The sequence below is a fragment of the Schistocerca nitens genome, chromosome 2, assembly GCF_023898315.1.
Source record: "Schistocerca nitens isolate TAMUIC-IGC-003100 chromosome 2, iqSchNite1.1, whole genome shotgun sequence".
NCBI lineage: Eukaryota > Metazoa > Arthropoda > Insecta > Orthoptera > Acrididae > Schistocerca > Schistocerca nitens.
This window is the reverse complement of record NC_064615.1, coordinates 11,405,350-11,424,854: the sequence shown is the minus strand read 5'-3', so window position 1 is coordinate 11,424,854 and position 19,505 is coordinate 11,405,350. Positions and strand designations below refer to the sequence as shown.

The 19,505-nt window shown below is 46.2% G+C and overlaps 1 protein-coding gene across 1 annotated transcript in view; it reads left to right on the top strand.

The window, feature by feature from the left end:
* Nucleotides 1-19,505, top strand: part of LOC126237545 (cytochrome P450 9e2-like) — a 95,951-nt gene that overhangs the window by 36,457 nt on the left and 39,989 nt on the right. Inside the window, exon 5 of the mRNA XM_049947731.1 lies at nucleotides 13,642-13,792. Within this exon, the coding sequence (XP_049803688.1) occupies nucleotides 13,642-13,792 (151 nt within the window). The remainder of the gene's footprint in view (nucleotides 1-13,641; nucleotides 13,793-19,505) is intronic.

Below are 19,505 nucleotides of genomic sequence, written 5' to 3'. Positions count from 1 at the left end.
CTGGTACGTACTCGTTTATTCTCCCACGTTCTATATTTCTCTTGTTCCTCTGTATTTCTGTTTAGCCTTCTTGTGGAGATGTTCTGCCTCCAAATCAGACTTCGTGCTGCAATACCGGTCTGTTTCTTTGAAGATTTTCTGCAGGTCTTCCTGCTTGAATTCCTAGACTTTTCCTGTTCAAGGTGTGTCAGCGTGTTCCTGCTCCTGCACCCCCGCTTTCATCCCAACGTCTGTTGTCACTTTGTTATGTCCTCGGCTTCCATTCCATGTCAGATGGTCTTTCTGGTGGTCCCCTGTTTGAATTTATAAGCGTTCCGCTGTCTTTCTGCCGTCTGACCTCCACTTCCAGATGTAATTTGGACGTCATCTCTGCAGTCTGGTCACCGCAGCCAACAGACTCCGCATGCGCTTTGGCGACAAGCGAGAGGCCGCTCTGACTGGTACAATAATGTCTGGTCGATCGCCACCGGTGGTTTTACCTGGAGACTGAGAAGGTACGAAGAGAGAAAGAAACATGTATTAAGCTTCGAATGTAGCATGCAGCGCCGTGACTACGTGAAGATGCAGAGCTGCTAGTTGTCAATCAGCGGTCACGCAACACTACTCTGAGTCTCCTGAACAGTATTCCGTTGGTCGATCTTGGCATTTCTTTCCTGATAATAAAAAAAAACACGCTTGTTACGTTATTACTGCAGGTAACAACGGAATGCAAGGCAACAAACAATGTATCCAATAGCTGAAAGCTCAAAGCGTCGGCAAAAATGTTCCTAGGCTTCAAAATCATAACAAGAGAATTCACAGAGCAAACAGTGGACGTGTCTCACTTTGCAAGCTGCCATTTAAACTGCTATCTAGAACCCTTAAATAACGATTTGCACGAAAATACTTGTATATTCGCACAAAGCACACTTCAAACCGTCGCAATAACCAATAAGAAAAAATTGATATAATCATAATTTTCAAGGTTCGATTTGTATTATCAGAAATAAAATGTGGTGCCTCAATATGAGTGACACTTGACGGAAACACTTTCTTATTCGCTTTCAGAAGCAGTCAGTTCCTTGCTATGACGTCCAGAACGTTCTTAATAAATTATTTACTTTCTAATTGGTTTCATCATTTTTCCAGTGACGAGGTGAACAGCTTAATTCTGTTGTGCTAGAATACCTTTTCAGTTTTTTAAGATACAAGTAATTAGATAGTTTTTTCGATCCTCCTGGCAAAGGTTAGATTTGGCACTTACAGCGTTAGAAGTTTGCACAGTTCATTTGACCGTCTTTTGATTTTGCCCACATACTTACCGTACAGGCCATGACAGGCCAGGTAAAGTATCAGACCACGCGACGAGTAAACGAATCTGTCGCGCGGGATTAGCCGAGCAGTCTTGAGCGCTGAAGTCATGGACTGTGCGGCTGGTCCCGGCGGAGGTACGAGTCCTCCCTCTGGCAGGGGAGTGTGTGTTTGCCCTTAGGAAAATTTAGGTCAAGTAGTGTGTAAGCTTAGGGACTGATGACCTTAGCAGTTAAGTCCCATATAAAAAAAAGTAAACGAATCTCATTTGTAGTACGCTATTGTCAGAAGTAAGTGTTGTGTATACTGGAAGGGGAGAAGGGAGAATGGAAGGGAAGGAAGTAATACTATCAGCTGCATCAGGACTTTGTGCGGAATCAGTGGCACCGAATGAAAAGGTGTGGCAGACCGGAACTCGAACCCAGTGAAACCTTCCCGTCGAATAAATAACAGAAATAATGATTGAACTTAATGCGTTTGGACGATAACCTTCCCGTCTAGAATAAAATAATTTAACTTACTTTCCGTGTAATGAAAGAAAGAAAGAGAATTGAACTTTTTGTGCTTTGCAGCTTTCATGCCTGGACTTGCTTCTGACAACGTGTCTGATCTGATAGTCTTTAGCGTACACAATGTTGTACGCCTTGCGCCTTTATTGGTAGCAATATTAACATGACTGGTCAAAAGAAGATTATTTCGACGTGAAGACAAAAGCTTACGCCGTTGTCTATTCAGTGAACCTGAAAACATACATGTATATTTTCCTTACCTTTTATTTTCCTGGGTCGACTCTGGATAACGTCATCTGACTGCATGTCTGAATATACTCACTCTGATCTATTGTTGATAATTATTTGGGTTGGCATTCATTTACTAGGATTGCAAATATGTGAGCTAAAACTGTATTTGTGATTCATTTGCTTTTTTAATTGAAGTTACTGGTGCAAAATTCAATGTCATTATTACATAAAAAAAGTTGAGAAAAAAATCAACAAAAGTTAAATCTTGTGGTTACTGGGCTCAATGAAAAATAATACGATATTGACTGAGATAAACTGATCTATTCTGAAAACGATTGAATATAAATTTTTTGACGCTTTATAATGATTCAATTTATAAAACTTTAGTTTGGAGATCGTTTACATAAAACAGATTAAAAATGTAACAACGAACTTACAATATGCAGTTAGCGCTTATATACCTTTTGATGTCTTTATGGCGTCGATTTTTAATAATTCATCAACAATTACCAATTATAGTATTCTTCAAGTAATATATAGCTGGTGGCGAACAGGCACACCGCTCTGTCTCTACACACAACTCCACTGCACAAAGGTTGACTCAAGAGTGTTCTATCGACAACGCTGCGCGCTTCTCGCCGCGCTTCCTATGTACACTCCTGGAAATGGAAAAAAGAACACATTGACACCGGTGTGTCAGACCCACCATACTTGCTCCTGACACTGCGAGAGAGCTGTACAAGCAATGATCACACGCACGGCACAGCGGACACACCAGGAACCGCGGTGTTGTCCGTCGAATGGCGCTAGCTGCGCAGCATTTGTGCACCGCCGCCGTCAGTGTCAGCCAGTTTGTCGTGGCATACGGAGCTCCATCGCAGTCTTTAACACTGGTAGCATGCCGCGACAGCGTGCATACGACCGAGGCACACAGGGCCAACACCCGGCATCATGGTGTGGGGAGCGATCTCCTACACTGGCCGTATACCACTGGTGATCGTCGAGGGGACACTGAATAGTGCACGGTACATCCAAACCGTCATCGAACCCATCATTCTACCATTCCTAGACCGGCAAGGGAACTTGCTGTTCCAACAGGACAATGCACGTCCGCATGTATCCCGTGCCACCCAACGTGCTCTAGAAGGTGTAAGTCAACTACCCTGGCCAGCAAGATCTCCGGATCTGTCCCCCATTGAGCATGTTTGGGAGTGGATGAAGCGTCGTCTCACGCGGTCTGCACGTCCAGCACGAACGCTGGTCCAACTGAGGCGCCAGGTGGAAATGGCATGGCAAGCCGTTCCACAGGACTACATCCAGCATCTCTACGATCGTCTCCATGGGAGAATAGCAGCCTGCATTGCTGCGAAAGGTGTTCTTATTTCAATTTCCAGGAGTGTATCAATGCGCGGGCTCACCCGTCAACAAAGAGCTTCGTGCGGATACTTCACTGTCACCATCGATATGCAAAGAACTTAAATAAATTTTACAAAACATTTTTCTTACACACTGTAACTATTATTTACATATTTTTAGCTTATAAATATTTTTCATCAGTTTATTACTTTGACTTATTTATTGTTTTGGCCTGGTTGATTTTCTGTTGACATATTTCACCAGGACCTCCTACTTACTAGGCAGTTGCATTAACCACTGCGCCACCCGGACACAGTGTTTATCGCAAACGTGCGGACTGGCTGACCCACATTCTCAACTAGCTGGCCGGCCGGGGTGGCCGAGCGGTTCTAGGCGCTACAGTCTGGAACCGCGCCACCGCTACGGTCGCAGGTTCGAATCCTGCCTCGGGCATGGATGTGTGTGATGTCCTTAGGTTAGTTAGGTTTAAGTAGTTCTGAGTTTTAGGGGACTGATGACCTCAGAAGTTAAGTCCCATAGTGCTCAGAGCCATTTGAACCCAACTAGCTCCACTTATACGGAGTCCCTGTCCATGTCCTCGACGCTGGGCGATTTTTAGATTCCTCCCAGGTGGTCGAACGTACATGTGCATTCGCACTGAAGGTTGTAGATTCATTGCCCATCGAGGCGAATGAATTATAGAAATGCGTGGTGTCTGTTCTATTAGGCATGTCCGTAAGAACTGGTGCCACACACTGATCTAAATATACAGGATGAAAAGTATTTAAACCGACAAACTCTGGGAGGCTCCTCTTCTCCGGTTCTGAATTGCCCATTTGAGTTTTTTTCAGAATCTCACAGTACCTGCCAGCGTTAATTGTGTTCCCAGCGATTCAGCTCCGACGACGAGGTGAAAGAAGAGGTTCATAACTTTCTGAACAGCTTGGCGGCGAGCTGGTATGACATGGGCATACAAAAACTGCCACAGAGTCTACAAAATTTCATCGACAGAAATGGTGACTATGTCGAAAAATAGTTAAATGTTCAAGCAACGGTATGATTTGCGGTGCGGGTGAATTCAGTGCTTGACTTACGATGAGGAGTTACCGCCGAGTTGTAAGTGATGGTTCACCAGCTGCAGCAGAAAGACTGAGGATGGAGCAGGTCCTATAAACACCGTTGTCAGCTGGAGTCACTTGGGATGGAGCAGTTCCAGCCTCAAATCCAGGGTTTTGACCGTCTGCCACGCTGACTGATGCAGAGGCCCAGAGTCATTTTAGACTTAGGGGTATACAGGAGAGATTGCACTCCTGCTTCTGTGTTTAATCAGCTATTTTATGACATTTTATATGAGCACCACAAATATGTAGCGGTCTTTACGGATGGGTCTAATCAGGGTTTTGACCGTCTGCCACGCTGACTGATGCATACGACCGAGGCACACAGGGCCAACACCCGGCATCATGGTGTGGGGAGCGATCTCCTACACTGGCCGTATACCACTGGTGATCGTCGAGGGGACACTGAATAGTGCACGGTACATCCAAACCGTCATCGAACCCATCATTCTACCATTCCTAGACCGGCAAGGGAACTTGCTGTTCCAACAGGACAATGCACGTCCGCATGTATCCCGTGCCACCCAACGTGCTCTAGAAGGTGTAAGTCAACTACCCTGGCCAGCAAGATCTCCGGATCTGTCCCCCATTGAGCATGTTTGGGAGTGGATGAAGCGTCGTCTCACGCGGTCTGCACGTCCAGCACGAACGCTGGTCCAACTGAGGCGCCAGGTGGAAATGGCATGGCAAGCCGTTCCACAGGACTACATCCAGCATCTCTACGATCGTCTCCATGGGAGAATAGCAGCCTGCATTGCTGCGAAAGGTGTTCTTATTTCAATTTCCAGGAGTGTATCAATGCGCGGGCTCACCCGTCAACAAAGAGCTTCGTGCGGATACTTCACTGTCACCATCGATATGCAAAGAACTTAAATAAATTTTACAAAACATTTTTCTTACACACTGTAACTATTATTTACATATTTTTAGCTTATAAATATTTTTCATCAGTTTATTATTTTGACTTATTTATTGTTTTGGCCTGGTTGATTTTCTGTTGACATATTTCACCAGGACCTCCTACTTACTAGGCAGTTGCATTAACCACTGCGCCACCCGGACACAGTGTTTATCGCAAACGTGCGGACTGGCTGACCCACATTCTCAACTAGCTGGCCGGCCGGGGTGGCCGAGCGGTTCTAGGCGCTACAGTCTGGAACCGCGCGACCGCTACGGTCGCAGGTTCGAATCCTGCCTCGGGCATGGATGTGTGTGATGTCCTTAGGTTAGTTAGGTTTAAGTAGTTCTGAGTTTTAGGGGACTGATGACCTCAGAAGTTAAGTCCCATAGTGCTCAGAGCCATTTGAACCCAACTAGCTCCACTTATACGGAGTCCCTGTCCATGTCCTCGACGCTGGGCGATTTTTAGATTCCTCCCAGGTGGTCGAACGTACATGTGCATTCGCACTGAAGGTTGTAGATTCATTGCCCATCGAGGCGAATGAATTATAGAAATGCGTGGTGTCTGTTCTATTAGGCATGTCCGTAAGAACTGGTGCCACACACTGATCTAAATATACAGGATGAAAAGTATTTAAACCGACAAACTCTGGGAGGCTGTAGGGGACATCAAGACAAATATTTTCCGCTTTTTTTAGAGATGGGGCCCCTCCACGCCCGCACCAACGTGGTGACCAAACCAAAAGTTCTACTGTCACCTCCGTAAACATGTTAGCTATCTAGTAAGTGGATCACAGGATGCTGGGCTGTGATGTTATCCGTGCGTCTGGGTAAGATTACGCATCAACACGGTCCATCAGGTGATAGATAGTGGACGAAACGCGAGTGAGGGTAGCGATTTGAAGAGCAGAGGGAAAAAAGTGCCATGGCTCGTGCCGTGGGAAAAAAACCTCTGCGACAGTGGGATGGGTAGTAAGAGCAGTAGTGGCTTACTAGCTGCGATAGTTCATGCAAGGTTGGGTTTGTTAGTATAGGTATCATGCATCATTACCGTGGCAAGCGATGGCGATGTATCCCAGTTGCTGCAGCCGCTACATTCCTGGAACAATCGAGATCGTTATACAGTAGTCGGAGATCGGCCGTAGATCATCTCACTGTGTGGGGGATGTGTGGAGCTTGTCTGCATGCAGTGTACAGTACGGCTTCCCTGCGTGGTGCCAGTTATTCGGCAGTGTATTCCAGCTGGATATCCAGTAATGGCGTATGATTAGCAGGGGCTCACCTATACCGTTATGTTTGCGTATGCTTGGCCATAGATGTTAGGTCCTCACAAGTATGTCTTTTGGCCTTTTATGTTTCCATCTATGGTTGTTGTCGTAGTTACCCAGATTCAGAATAAACGGGTTCTCCGAATGTCTGGAGTTTCTGTATAGTCTTGTGGTAAGTTTGTGGATTACCTCCGTGAGAGTCTCAAGTCGGTATTCCCGGTGGAGGTCCGCGATGCGTGTGTATCGTGGAGCGTTGCTTCTGATTTTGAGTACTTTGTTTTGTATGAACTGCAAACGGCGCAGGCGTGTAGGCGCAGCGTATCCCCAGACAGGAGCTGCGTACGTCATCAGGGGTCGGATAAGTGTCATGTACATGGACCTCGACACCCTTCTGTTCAGTGTGCTACCCCTGTTGAGCATAGGGTAGAGCTGTTTGAGCCTCGCGCTAGCTCGGTTGGTCATGTGTTGTATGTGGTCCCCCCAGAGTAATTTCCGGTCCAGCCAGACACTGAGGTATTTGACTTTCTCACGGAAACGTATTGGGCGTGCATGTAGAGTTATTGGCCTGCAGTATCGGTGTTTGCGCAGTTGCTTCGGTCTTCTAGTGAACAGAACGGCTTCGCACTTGTCGACGTTTACTCTAACACGCCATTTCTCCAACCAAGGCTCAGCCACTCTGAGTGCAGTCTGTAAGCGTGACGTAATGTTTGATGGTTTCCAATCTTGCGCGAGGATGGCTGTGTCATCCGCGTAGATTGCCATCGTTGTGTTGTGTGTGGTTGGGAGATCGTTTATGTAGAGGTTAAACAGTAGGGGCCCTAGGATGCTTCCCTGGGGTACTCCCACGTGTATACCGTGTCGTGTTGATTGTTTTCCCTGCACGTCAGTGTTGAAACTCCTGTCTGTGAGGTATGAGTGTATTAGACGCACCACCCCGTCGGGGAATCCCGCGTCGCTGAGTTTGCGAATGAGGCCGTTGTGTCATAGACGGTCGAAAGCCTTTTCGTTGTCCAGGAACACCGCCCCTGTAGCTTTGTTTATGTTGAAGCCATATGTTATATGTTCAACGACCCGTAAGAGTTGTTGTGTTGTGGAGTGGTGATTCCTGAAGCCGAAAAGCTCCGGTCTCAGGATGTCATTTGTTATGCAGTGCCTAGTGATGCGTTTGAGAATCACCTTGCCGGCCGCGGTGGTCTCGCGGTTCTAGGCGCGCAGTCCGGAACCGTGCGACTGCTACGGTCGCAGGTTCGAATCCTGCCTCGGGCATGGATGTGTGTGATGTCCTTAGGTTACTTAGGTTGAAGTAGTTCTAAGTTCTAGGGGACTGATGACCACAGCAGTTGAGTCCCATAGTGCTCAGAGCCATTTGAACCATTTGAGAATCACCTTCTCAACAACCTTACTGAGCGAGCTCAGAAGGCTGGTGAGTCGGTAATTTTGTGGGAGGCTGTGGTCTTTCCCCGGCTTCCTGAACATCAGGGCCTTGGCTGTCTTCCAAATGGCGGGGAAGTGTTGGTGTTTTACGAGTAGTATGGCATTCGTTATGTGTGTTAGGCACTCAGTTGCTTTATCTGTGAACTCCTAGAGGACACGGTTTTGCATGCCATCAAGACCAGGGGCTTTCCTAGCAGCGGAATGCATTATAGCCCAGGGGACTTCGGATGTGCTAGCATGTCGAATGTCGTCGCGCGATGGTTGGGCTAGAATGCGTGTAACCTCTTGGTCAGTAGCAAGTGTGAACGCTGGATCTGATGGTACCAGGTTCGGTGTGAATGACGCTGCGAGTGTGCGGGCCATTAGTTCTGCTTTCCCTTCCGCTGAGTATGAAGGTCCGTGAGGCCCTTGAAGCGTTGGGGTGTATATTTTCTCCCTGGTGAAGTGTCAGGCTAGTTGCCACACACCAGGTCGTGCGGTGTCCAGCCCTTCGAGTTTTTGGTTCCATTGTTGTGTTCTATGTGTTTGTATTTTATCGTGTATGATGCCCTGTAGCCTGTTAATGTGCCGTTTGAAGTATGGGCGCCTGGTGCGCTGCCATTGTCTCCTGAGGCGATTCCTCATTGAGATTAGGCCCAGGATTTCCTGGGGCAGGGACGCACTGCTTTGTTGTGAGGTGCGATCAGGTATGGTGCCTGCCATTGCGTCCTGGACGGCGTTAGTGAGGGTTTCTACTGCCTCGTCAATTTGTGCTGTTTCATTAATTTCGTGTATAGGTGGGATGTGGCTATCGAGCGTTTGCTTGAACAATGTCCAATTCGCACGCCCGTAGTCCAACATCTTGCGTTGTTCCATATGCTGCAGTGTTTCCTCAATGTATAGTATTACAGGTTGGTGGTTTGAGGGCAGATCGTTTTCAACGGCAACGTTGAGTGTCGATGTAATGCCCTTGATGAGGGCCATGTCTATCACGTCTGGCCTGTGTCCCCTCTGATAGGGAATGTGCGTCGGTTCAGTCGGCGCTAGTATAATGTAGTTTCTGCCTAGTGAATGTTCGTACAGTTTTTTGCCGTTGGGATTTCGTATGCGTGAATTCCATTCTGGGTGTTTTGCGTTCAGATCTCCAGCGACTATTACTCGCGGTGAAATGTTGAGTAGTGTGCTGATATCGCGTGTTGAGATGCCTACAGGGCTGTTGTATACCGATATCAGTGTGGTGTAGGCTCCGTTGAACTTGACTCTGACGGCCGTAGCCTCGATTTTTTCCAGTTCAGGGAGCTCTATGTTTGTGTGCTCAATGTCTTTGTGTATGACGATTGCAGTTACACCTGCCACGGCGTCGCCCGGTCGGTCGGTACGATAGACACAGTAGCCAGGAAAGTTTAATTGTTTGTGCGGTTTAAGCTTAGTCTCGCTCAGTAGCGCGACAAGGATTCCCTTGCGCTCCATGAACGCGGCAAATTCTGCCCTTTTGTTGTGGATCGAGTCTGCATTCCAGAACAGGATCCGTGATAGTGTGTGCGGGTTTGCGTTATGGGCCGGGTGTGGCATATTATTCATGTAAGAGTGTGAAAGAGTGTTGTGATGGCAGTGTGTATGACAGCCCAGTATTGCCCGGGTTCGGCGCTCATGAGTTGGGTGATGAGTGTAGTGACGGCCGTCAGCACCTTGGTAAGGATTTGAACGGTCGTGTGTCGGGGGAATAGTGTTTCCAGTATTCCCCCAGGTGGTGTGTTGGTGTTGGGTGTGGCAGCCTGAGATGCTGTTGTGGAGTTAGCGGCCGCTTGTGCGGGTATTGGTGTGTTGTTAGGAGTGGCATTTGTGTTTATGTTTTGTGACAGAGGTTGTGGCGCCTGTGTTACTTCTGTGGTGAGGGGGATGGTAGTGTGAGTTACAGTCTCGGTGTCTTGTTGACTGTTTTCCTGTGTGTTATTGATCTGTTGTTGCTGGGTGGCCTGTTGTGGTGATTTCGTGTTCCCCGCCCTGTGTTCACGTCTACGTCTATTCCTTCTCTGGGCTAGGGGTTCTGGGGGATCTTGTGTGGGTGTGTTTTCCTGTATAGCGTGCGTTTCTTCGCAGCACGTGATTTCCGGGAGTGGGGTCGTGTTGTTTGGGGGCATAGGTGTTGGTACCGATGCTTGTTGGTTTTCAGGTGTTGTCTGTGGCTGTTGTGTAGCTGTTGCAGCGGTTGTTTCGCGTGTGTGTGAAGGGCGGTGAGGTTCCGTGGCCTGTGCCGTTCCCCCAGGGCGTGCAACCGTGGCAAACGTTACGCTGTTCCTTACTGGGTTTGGCGCTGACCTTGGGCGTGGAATGTCGTACTGTACCCTGCTCTTGTCTTGTTTACGCTTCAGCGCCTGTTTGTATGCACTGCACTGCCTGAAGTTGGCCGCATGGGGCCCACCGCAGTTGGCACAGCGTCGCTGGTTTGGCTTTGTTTGTGTGTAGGTGTTGGATCTGTGTCTGCCAGCGCATCAGCGGCGAGTTGCCAGGCCGCAGCGTAGGGCCGAGTGGCCGAATCGATGGCAGTTGTTACATTGTTGGGGGACGTTGGGTGGTTCGTAAAGTTCTACACGTACGTCCATCCGCAGAAAGCTCTTTATCTGCAGGATGGCGCGGGAATCAGCCGTGTCGGCTAACTCAACCATGTAGTGTGGTAGCGGTGCGTGTGTACGGAACCCTGTCATCCGGGAGGCACTTTTACAGTAGAATCCCAGATAACAGAACGCCATCTGTACTGTCTCGTTGGGGGTACTGGGATCCACTCCCTTGATCACGTACTGCTGGGTTCTCTCGTCCAGCATTCTGTACGTGTAGTGTTCGATCTTCCGATCTTTGAGGAAGGTCAGAAGATCTTTATATTCGTTGTTCAAAAATGGTTCAAATGGCTCTGAGCACTATGGGACTTAACATCTATGGTCATGAGTCCCCTAGAACTTAGAACTACTTAAACCTAACTAACCTAAGGACATCACACAACACCCAGTCATCACGAGGCAGAGAAAATCCCTGAGCCCGCCGGTAATCGAACCCGGGAACCCGGGCGCGGGAAGCGAGAACGCTACCGCACGACCACGAGCTGCGGACTATATTCGTTGTCTGTGGCAACGTACAGTGAGGCCCTATCCCCCGAGTACTTTGCGTGTAGTGTACTGTTTATGTGCCTTTCCGCGAATGCAGTGTTAAGGGCACTATGGTTCCCATAATTTTGTATAACGACTGGGGGGAAACCAGTCTTGTGTTGTGTGGGCACCGCTGTGGCTTTGTGTGCTTCGTTGTTGTTCGCCACAACTGTGTTTGCGTTTTGTTTCGTGTCAATATTGTTGCTAGCCTGAGATGAGCTAGTAGGTGTAGGCAACAGCGCCTTTCGGTTGCCTAGCGAGTTTGGTTGCTCGCTTGTTTGTGTTGGTGTTTTTCTGGATCTGCGTTTTGGGCCCTCCACCTGCCAGGGCTCTGTGTAATGGCTTTCTGTGTCCACAACCGCCGCCGCTGCCTCGATCTCTTGAGGCTGCGGCGTCGGTCGGACAATGGTACATGACTGTCCAGTGGCAGGTGAGTGTAAGGTTATGTTAAGTGTTGCTGTTTTGGTGGGTGAGACGTCCGCCCCGAATAGTTCGGTGGCTAGCCGGCGCGACTCGAGCTGCTTTTGCGCTTTCGCGCCAACCTGTCGAACGTCGCCAGACGCTCCCTTGCCTTCGGTAGCGGGCGGGGCGCGAGTTTCGGCGGGTGCAGTCGATCCTCGCGCCTCGTGTGTTGCAGTCTTACTGCGGGTAACAGCAGGGGAAGTGCTAGCAGGGTCCGCCATCTCGCACTTAGGATTATTTATTAGGTGGGAGGGGGGAAACGACAATTTTGCTTTTCTCGATAGGCGAGAGAAGTGTATCTTGTTCCCTATTGAAGTGGGTGTTCCCTACGTTATGCTAACATGCGCTGTTGGTGCAAGCGCGGCACCTAAAGGAGGTGCGACAGAAGAATGGCCTGCAGCACGCGGGTGCGGTCCCGTGAAGGAGCCCTGGTACTGCCTCAGAGTCCCTAAAAGAACGTGAGAATCACGTTGGGGGCGTCGGGTAACCGGAGGCTACCGGGAGCTGCGAGCCGAAGCTCTTTGCGGCAGTCCGCGACTGGCTCAACCCTTCGGCACTCGGCCGGTTGCCGCTGGGCGGCTGCGCCGGGAGCGGCTCATCCGCACTCTCCGGGCGCTGCCGGGCGACTGGCTGCAGAGCGCTGGTAGCGGCCGGCTGGAAGGGGTAGCGGGCGAGCTACGGCTGCTGGCGGTCGCCAGCTGCGCTGCGACGTCCCCTCCGCTCGGCGTCCACGTGACAGTATCCTGAATTGTTCCTGCTGCTGCTACTATCCGAGCTACCAGATCCTCTTCTGATGCAACAGGAGTTGCGTAAACAAGGTTGCGCATCTCTCCCCACACAAAAAAGTCCAGAGGGGACATATCTGGGGATCGAGCAGGCCACGGTACAGGACCACCTCTGCCAATCCACGTTTCTGGGAACCGTCGGTCCAGGAGTCGAGGCACACGACGACTGAAATGTTCCGGCGTCCCGTCATGTTGGAACCACATGCGTTGTCTTGTAGGTAGCGGGACCTCTTCCAGCAATTCTGGCAATGCTCTGGCTAGAAAACTAGAATAGTGCCTGCCATTTAATGGCCTAGGTAGCAAATACGCCCCAATTAAATAGTCCCCAACAACACCGACCCACACATTAACGAAGAACCACACCTGATGAGCGCTAGTAACTGTGGCATGTGGGTTGTCCTCACTCCAAACATCACTCCCGAACATCGCTTCATCGGTAAACAAGAAAGAGGATGGAAATGTAGGATGCATTTCACACTGCTCCAGATACCACTGCGAAAACTGTGCTCTGGGTGGATAATCAACTGGTTCCAGGTTGTGGACACGCTGTAAGTGAAATGGACGTAACAACTGGTCTCGAAGGACTGTTCTTACATTCGTCTAATTCGTCCCCATGTTACGTGCAGTTGCACGAGTGCTGATTGAAGGATCCCGCTCCACATGCTGCAAGACAGCTTCCTCAAATTGCAGCGTTCTTACCGGTCGACGGCGTCCCTGTCCAGGTAATCTGCTAAATGAGCCGGTCTCACGCAAACGTTCGTAGACAGAAGCAAAGGTCGTATGATGCGGGATACGGCGATTAGGATATTGTTGTTGATAAACCCGCTGTGCAGCTCGTCCGTCGTGGTGCGCTACGTAGTACGCACCAACCATATCAGTGTACTCACTCCAGGTGTATCGCTCCATTAGTAAACAGAGACAATGCACTACTTCACTGGTGGACAGCAGTTGCCTACAACTGAAGAGCGTAATACGGCCTCCACCGGTTTAAATAATCCTCATAGGAGAAAATGACATTAGGGAAGAATATTTGTTTTGATGTCCCCTACAACCTCCCAGAGTTTGTCGGTTTAAATACTTTTCACCCTGTATACACGTGTTCTCCTGCCCGCATCGCCACACTCACTTTGCCGCAGTTGTAAGGTGCGACACAGTGTGATGTGCTGCAGGCGCTGGGGATCCCCTTCGTCCGTGCGTCCAGCCGCGACTTCCTGCTACGGCTGGTGCGGGACGCGGTGGAGGCGCGGCGGCGGTCCTCCAGCTCCAGCCGTCCGGACGTGCTGCAGCTGCTGATCGAGGCCCGCCACGAGGATGGAACAGGTGACCACTCTGCGACGCAACGGCAGGTGGCTGCACTGTGGAACGTAATCTAGTGGTCCTAAATACACTCGTGTGTAAACGTTAAGGACGAAAGTAACTTTCGCATAATGTCTCACTGCCAACATAGCTCAATGAAACTTGGACAGTACATGATATACAGGACATAAAATCCCGTCTGAAGCTTGCGATCATTTTTACGTTAATAACTGACAACCAATGCTCTACAATCGCAATAAAGGCATGAGATGTTCAACTGTCTCTTTCATTAGAACATGTTACGCCTTTCAGGATTACACCCATCTTCAGACAACTGTTACAAAACATAAGTGAACAGCACACTCAACACGGCTCAACGCTACAGAAAATGAGATCTGGTCACATGTGTTACACACCACAAACTTCGACTCCTTCCTAACCATCCAGGCGTACAGCATTGACAACTGAAAGGAGTGTCGAATAACATACGACTGTGACACAAGTAATCTTGAAGCAGAGCGTATACTGACGCTAAACAAGTCAACTAGCAGCGAAGCGCCCTCGGTAGGGGGAGCTTCATGGTCATGTGCTCCATGCGTTCACAAGTAATTTAATAATAATATACTCAGCGTATAACATCTAACAGGGTGTAATTACGACTAGCAACCGTAATAGTACTTCCGTACACGTTAACACTAAATGATTTTTTTTTAATTTAAAACTCCAATTTTTTAATACATTGCCATATTATGCCTATACCCAGCAGTGCCACTAAGCACAACTCAAACCATATGTCAATATAAAATAAATAATAGGGGGTGGGGGAAGTTCCTTCATGAGAGGTTGAAAGGTTTTTTCATGAAGGAACTCCCCATCCCCTATTATTTATTTTATATCGACGTATAGTTTGAGTTGTGCTTAGTGGCACTACTGGATATAGGTATAGTATGGCAGTCTAAAAAATTTCGGAGTTTTTAAAAATTAAAAAAAAAATCCTTTAGTGTTAACGTATACAGAAGTACTATTCCGGTTGCTAGTCGTAATTACAGCCTGTTAGATGTTATATGCCGAGTATATTATTATTAAATTACATGTGAACGCACGGAGCACACGACCATGAAGCGCCCCCTACCGAGGGCGCTTCGCTGCTAGATGACTTGTTTAGTGTCAGTATGCGCTCTGCTTCAAGACTCCTTGTGCCGCAGTTACAGTCATATGTTATACGACACTCCTTTCAGTTGTCAAGGCTGTACGCCTGGATGGTTAGGAAGGAGTCGAAGTTTGTGGTGTGTAACTCATATGACCAGATCTCATTTTCTGTAGCGTTGAGCCGTGTTGAGTGTGCTGTTCACTTATGTTTTCTACTTTTTTTGTAACAAAAATGGCTCTGAGCACTATGGGACTCAACATCTTAGGTCATAAGTCCCCTAGAACTCAGAACTACCTAAACCTAACTTACCTAAGGACATCACACACACCCATGCCCGAGGCAGGATTCGAACCTGCGACCGTAGCAGTCCCGCGGTTCCGGACTGCAGCGCCAGAACCGCACGGCCACCGCGGCCGGCTTTTTGTAACAGATGTCTGAAGATGGGTGTAATCCCGAAACGCGTAACATGTTCTAATAAAAGAGTCAATTGAACATTGAAAGGTGGCTACACTGAGCCACAGCGCCAGAGATCGCTAGAGAGCATTGTTCCGCCGCCTCCACGGGCAGTCATTATTGAGATGTGCTAGAAGTCAGTGCTTGTCGAGGACTCGTAGTAGTCAGTTCGTGTTGAGATGTGCTAGTAGGGTGTGCTTTCTGAGATGTGATACTGAAAGGTTCTTGTTGAGATGTGGTAATAGCGAGTCGGTGTGGAGATATATTGTAATGATTAGAGTGATTTTGGTCAATATATGAAGGTAACGAAACTTGATTTATTTTTCATTATTTCCATGTTAAATAATGCGTCATTACAGGTTCAGTCAACAAAGCATCTGGCTTGTGTTATTGTATTAGAGTGTAATTCTGGTTTTCTTGAGTAATTATGGTATTTTTATTTTCTTTAATTAATTCAGTATGAATGATATTTAAAATTTCTTGTGTTATTGAAGAAGAACCGTGCCAGATGCGTACGTTGAGTCATACTTCCACACACAGAACAGTTATACTTGTGCTTTGGTTTCGTAGGTTTTATAGTTGCTGGGGACTTAATTAATTAATTAATTGTGTTAATGAAAATTTCCATTTCATTCTTTGTTGTTGTTCTAAGCAGTCAGATTGCGTAATAATAACAGTCAGGGCCAACCGTTACGAGACTTCGTAATCGGACAGACAGCTACTAAACCGAAAAACTAAAAATATTTGCATTTCATATAATTAAGCCCCCATGCACGTGGCGACCCTGCTTCGGATCGTCCCTTGGAATTCTTCTGATTGTAGAAATAGTAGACAGTAGGATTGTTGTAGTAATTTGTAATTTAGTAATTGTAGTCTATATTGCATGTGTAGATTTGGTAATTGGCATTTTTCTAATGGTATTCTTTAAAATTTAATTTTTGTTGTCTTGTCTATGGGTTTGACAATTTAGTGCAATTATTTCAATTGTTCGATGATCGTGATTGAGGGAAGCATTTCGTGTGAATGATATTGTTGGAGATATAGTGTCATTGTGTGTAATTTTTTTATAGTGACGAGTTTTGTATATTTTGTAAATGATCACGCGATCAATGAAAAAGGCAAAAATGATGGATAGTCAGAATGACGAAATTGTTGACATGGCGAACTCGCCAACACAAGAGAACAGTATGTTGAATAATGAAGTGGAAAACAATGTAATAAGTCGGGAAAATAGTCCGGAACCATTTCAAAATTTTTCTCAATCAGAAAATTCACAGAATCCGAGATTAACGACAGAAGATTCTGGAATAGTATCGAATTCAGATAGCTTTACAGCTATGATGAAGGAAACTGGTTTCGCGGGAAATGTTAGGAGCGAAAGGAATTTCGAACAAGTTAATATGGAGCAGTTGATGAGTGTAATATTAAATTTTCGATCTGAATTTAAAACTGAGATGGGAACAATGGGAACACGGTTAGACTCACAGGGATCACAAATAGGAACAATTAAAACTGAGATAGGAACAATTAGAACTGAGATGGGAACAATGGAAACACGGTTAGATTCACGAATAGGGACTTGTTTCAAAAACATGAAAGATGAATTAAAGAAAGAAATCAGAGAAGAAGTACAACCGATTTTGAATGCTCACAATAATAGATTAATTGCAGTAGAGATTAGACAAAGGGAACAGGATAGAGAACAGGAAGAAAGAGATCGCGTGATAGTACAAAAATTTTCAGAATTAAATTTACAACGTGCACACGATAAGGAAGAAATATTTGAGAGAATCGAGGAATCCGTACCAAATGACAGAATAAATAATCTAACACAACAATATGAACAGTTAACTACCAAATGTGTCAACACTGAAACCCGAGTCGCGACACTTACGGAAGACGTAAATAAACAGAAAGAAAAAATAGGTGACTTATCGGAAAGAGTTGAGGAGATTTCAGATAAATTGACAAGTCTTAGTTTAAATGGGGATAGAGATTCAGATGATACAGCTCCATTACCATTTGCAGAAACCGAAGAGTACCAGAACATAAATAAGCATGTTGAAAATCAGGGAAAATTTAATGAACGCGTTAAAAGGGAAGTTGAGGCATTACGAAAGCAAGTGAAACAAATTGAAGGCGAAATCGTAGGAAAAGACAGCAGAAGAAATTTAGAATCACAGATAGCAGAGGGGTTTGAAGAAAGTAATTTATTTCATTTACGGGACACAACAAGAGAGCGCCAGGCGCGCGAACTTGACAATAATCGACATTCAAACTGGGACAGACGCGGTAGGTCTTTGTCGCCACGAGGCGAAAACTTTGACTATAAACACTTTTTGACTGTTCGGAAATTTAAGATCTTCCGCAATTCTAAAAATGACATACATCCATGTGCATGGTTAGATCAATTTATGTATGCACTCCCACCAAATTGGCCACTAAGTCACAAACTGGAATTTATGTGTGGATATTTAGAAAACGAACCGGCGACGCGGATGCGTGCACTCATTAGAGATTGTAATAATCTGAATGATTTTTATCATGCATTTCTATCGGCATATTGGTCCGAAAACACGCAAGACAGAGTCAAACACAGTCTTATTATGCAGCGTAATTTCAAACAGTCTGAATTCCGCACGCCAGCAGAATATTTTGAAGACATGATTCGAAAGAATCAGTTCCTTTCCAACCCTTACAGTCCGACTGAATTAATTCGCATTTGTTTAACTAAGCTGCCACAATCCATAAGACAAATTGCTTTAGCCGGAAGATGTAAAGACGACATTGAGACTTTTAAGACTTTGCTACAAGAACTTGAGTATGACAACGACGACGGGACTTCTTGTAATTTTTTCAGTAGCAGTAATTACAATACATTTTCAGAGAAAAGGGATAGTGATCGGAACGGACGTTATTTGGGTAACTTTGAGAATGACAGACGTAACAGACAGGACAATAGATACCAGCCTTATGACAATAACAGACGTTCTAACAGAAATTACACAGACAATTATAATAACGGTAATTCCTACCGGAATGATCAACCATACGGAAACAGTAATCGGTATCATCAAGATAGAAATTATTCATACAATAACAGAAATTCTTACTACAGAAATAACCAGGGTAGTAGATACAACAATAATTTCAGAAGTGACAGTCGAAATTACACAAGAAGTAGTTATGCAGACAGACAGGAAAACAGAAATTTTAATAACAGACACAACCAAGAATTTGCATCTAACAGACAGGAAGGACCTAATTGGCATCCTCCACGTGACAGAACTTCAGAGAGACAAGTGCAATTAGTAGAAATTGATCCGCGAAATGACGCGAATAATCAAAGACGTGACGCAAACAATCGACAATGACTAGCAGCTTCGGCTTCTGGCAGCAATATAGACGGTTCAGAAAGTAATGACACTTCGACTTTACACTACGTACGACTGGAAGACATGAGAGACATTTTGTTAGACGAAAAGGAAACTAATGTAGACGCATTTTTACATCCTGTTATTGAAGTATGTGTGGGTAAGAATAAGTTCACTGCAGTTTTAGATTCTGGGAGCCCATTGAACGTCATTAGTGAATCAGTTTTTCGTATATGTGAAAGAACTATTGCCTGTCCCGTGTTACCTATTTCTAAAACTACAATTCGAGGAGCGATTTCTGGAAAAGGTGTGGAAGTTAAACAACAGACCAACCTAAATTTCATTTGTCAAGGATACGAATTTTCTGCTAATTTTATTATTGTTCCATTACTCAGTACACAGATTATTTTAGGTATGGAGTTTCTTAACGCACATAAGGCAATTTTGAACTTTAAAGAAGGAAGTGTGAATTTGACTGTTGCCGGAATGCTGAAATGTTTGAAATTTTTCGAGTGTTTAGCAAGATCTGAATCAGATACAAAATGTTTAAGGTTTCTTACTTCTGATGCTTTTGTTGAGCATTATGACGACAGTGTGTTTATTCATGACAATGACAATAGATACAGGGACGCGATGGATGATGTAATTAATAGCGAAGAATTAATTAATGAAAAGGTTAAGAAAGCTGAAGTGCCAGATGACGTTGCAAGAGAAGAGCTGCACCATATTTTGACTTCACATGCTACAGTGTTTAGTCATC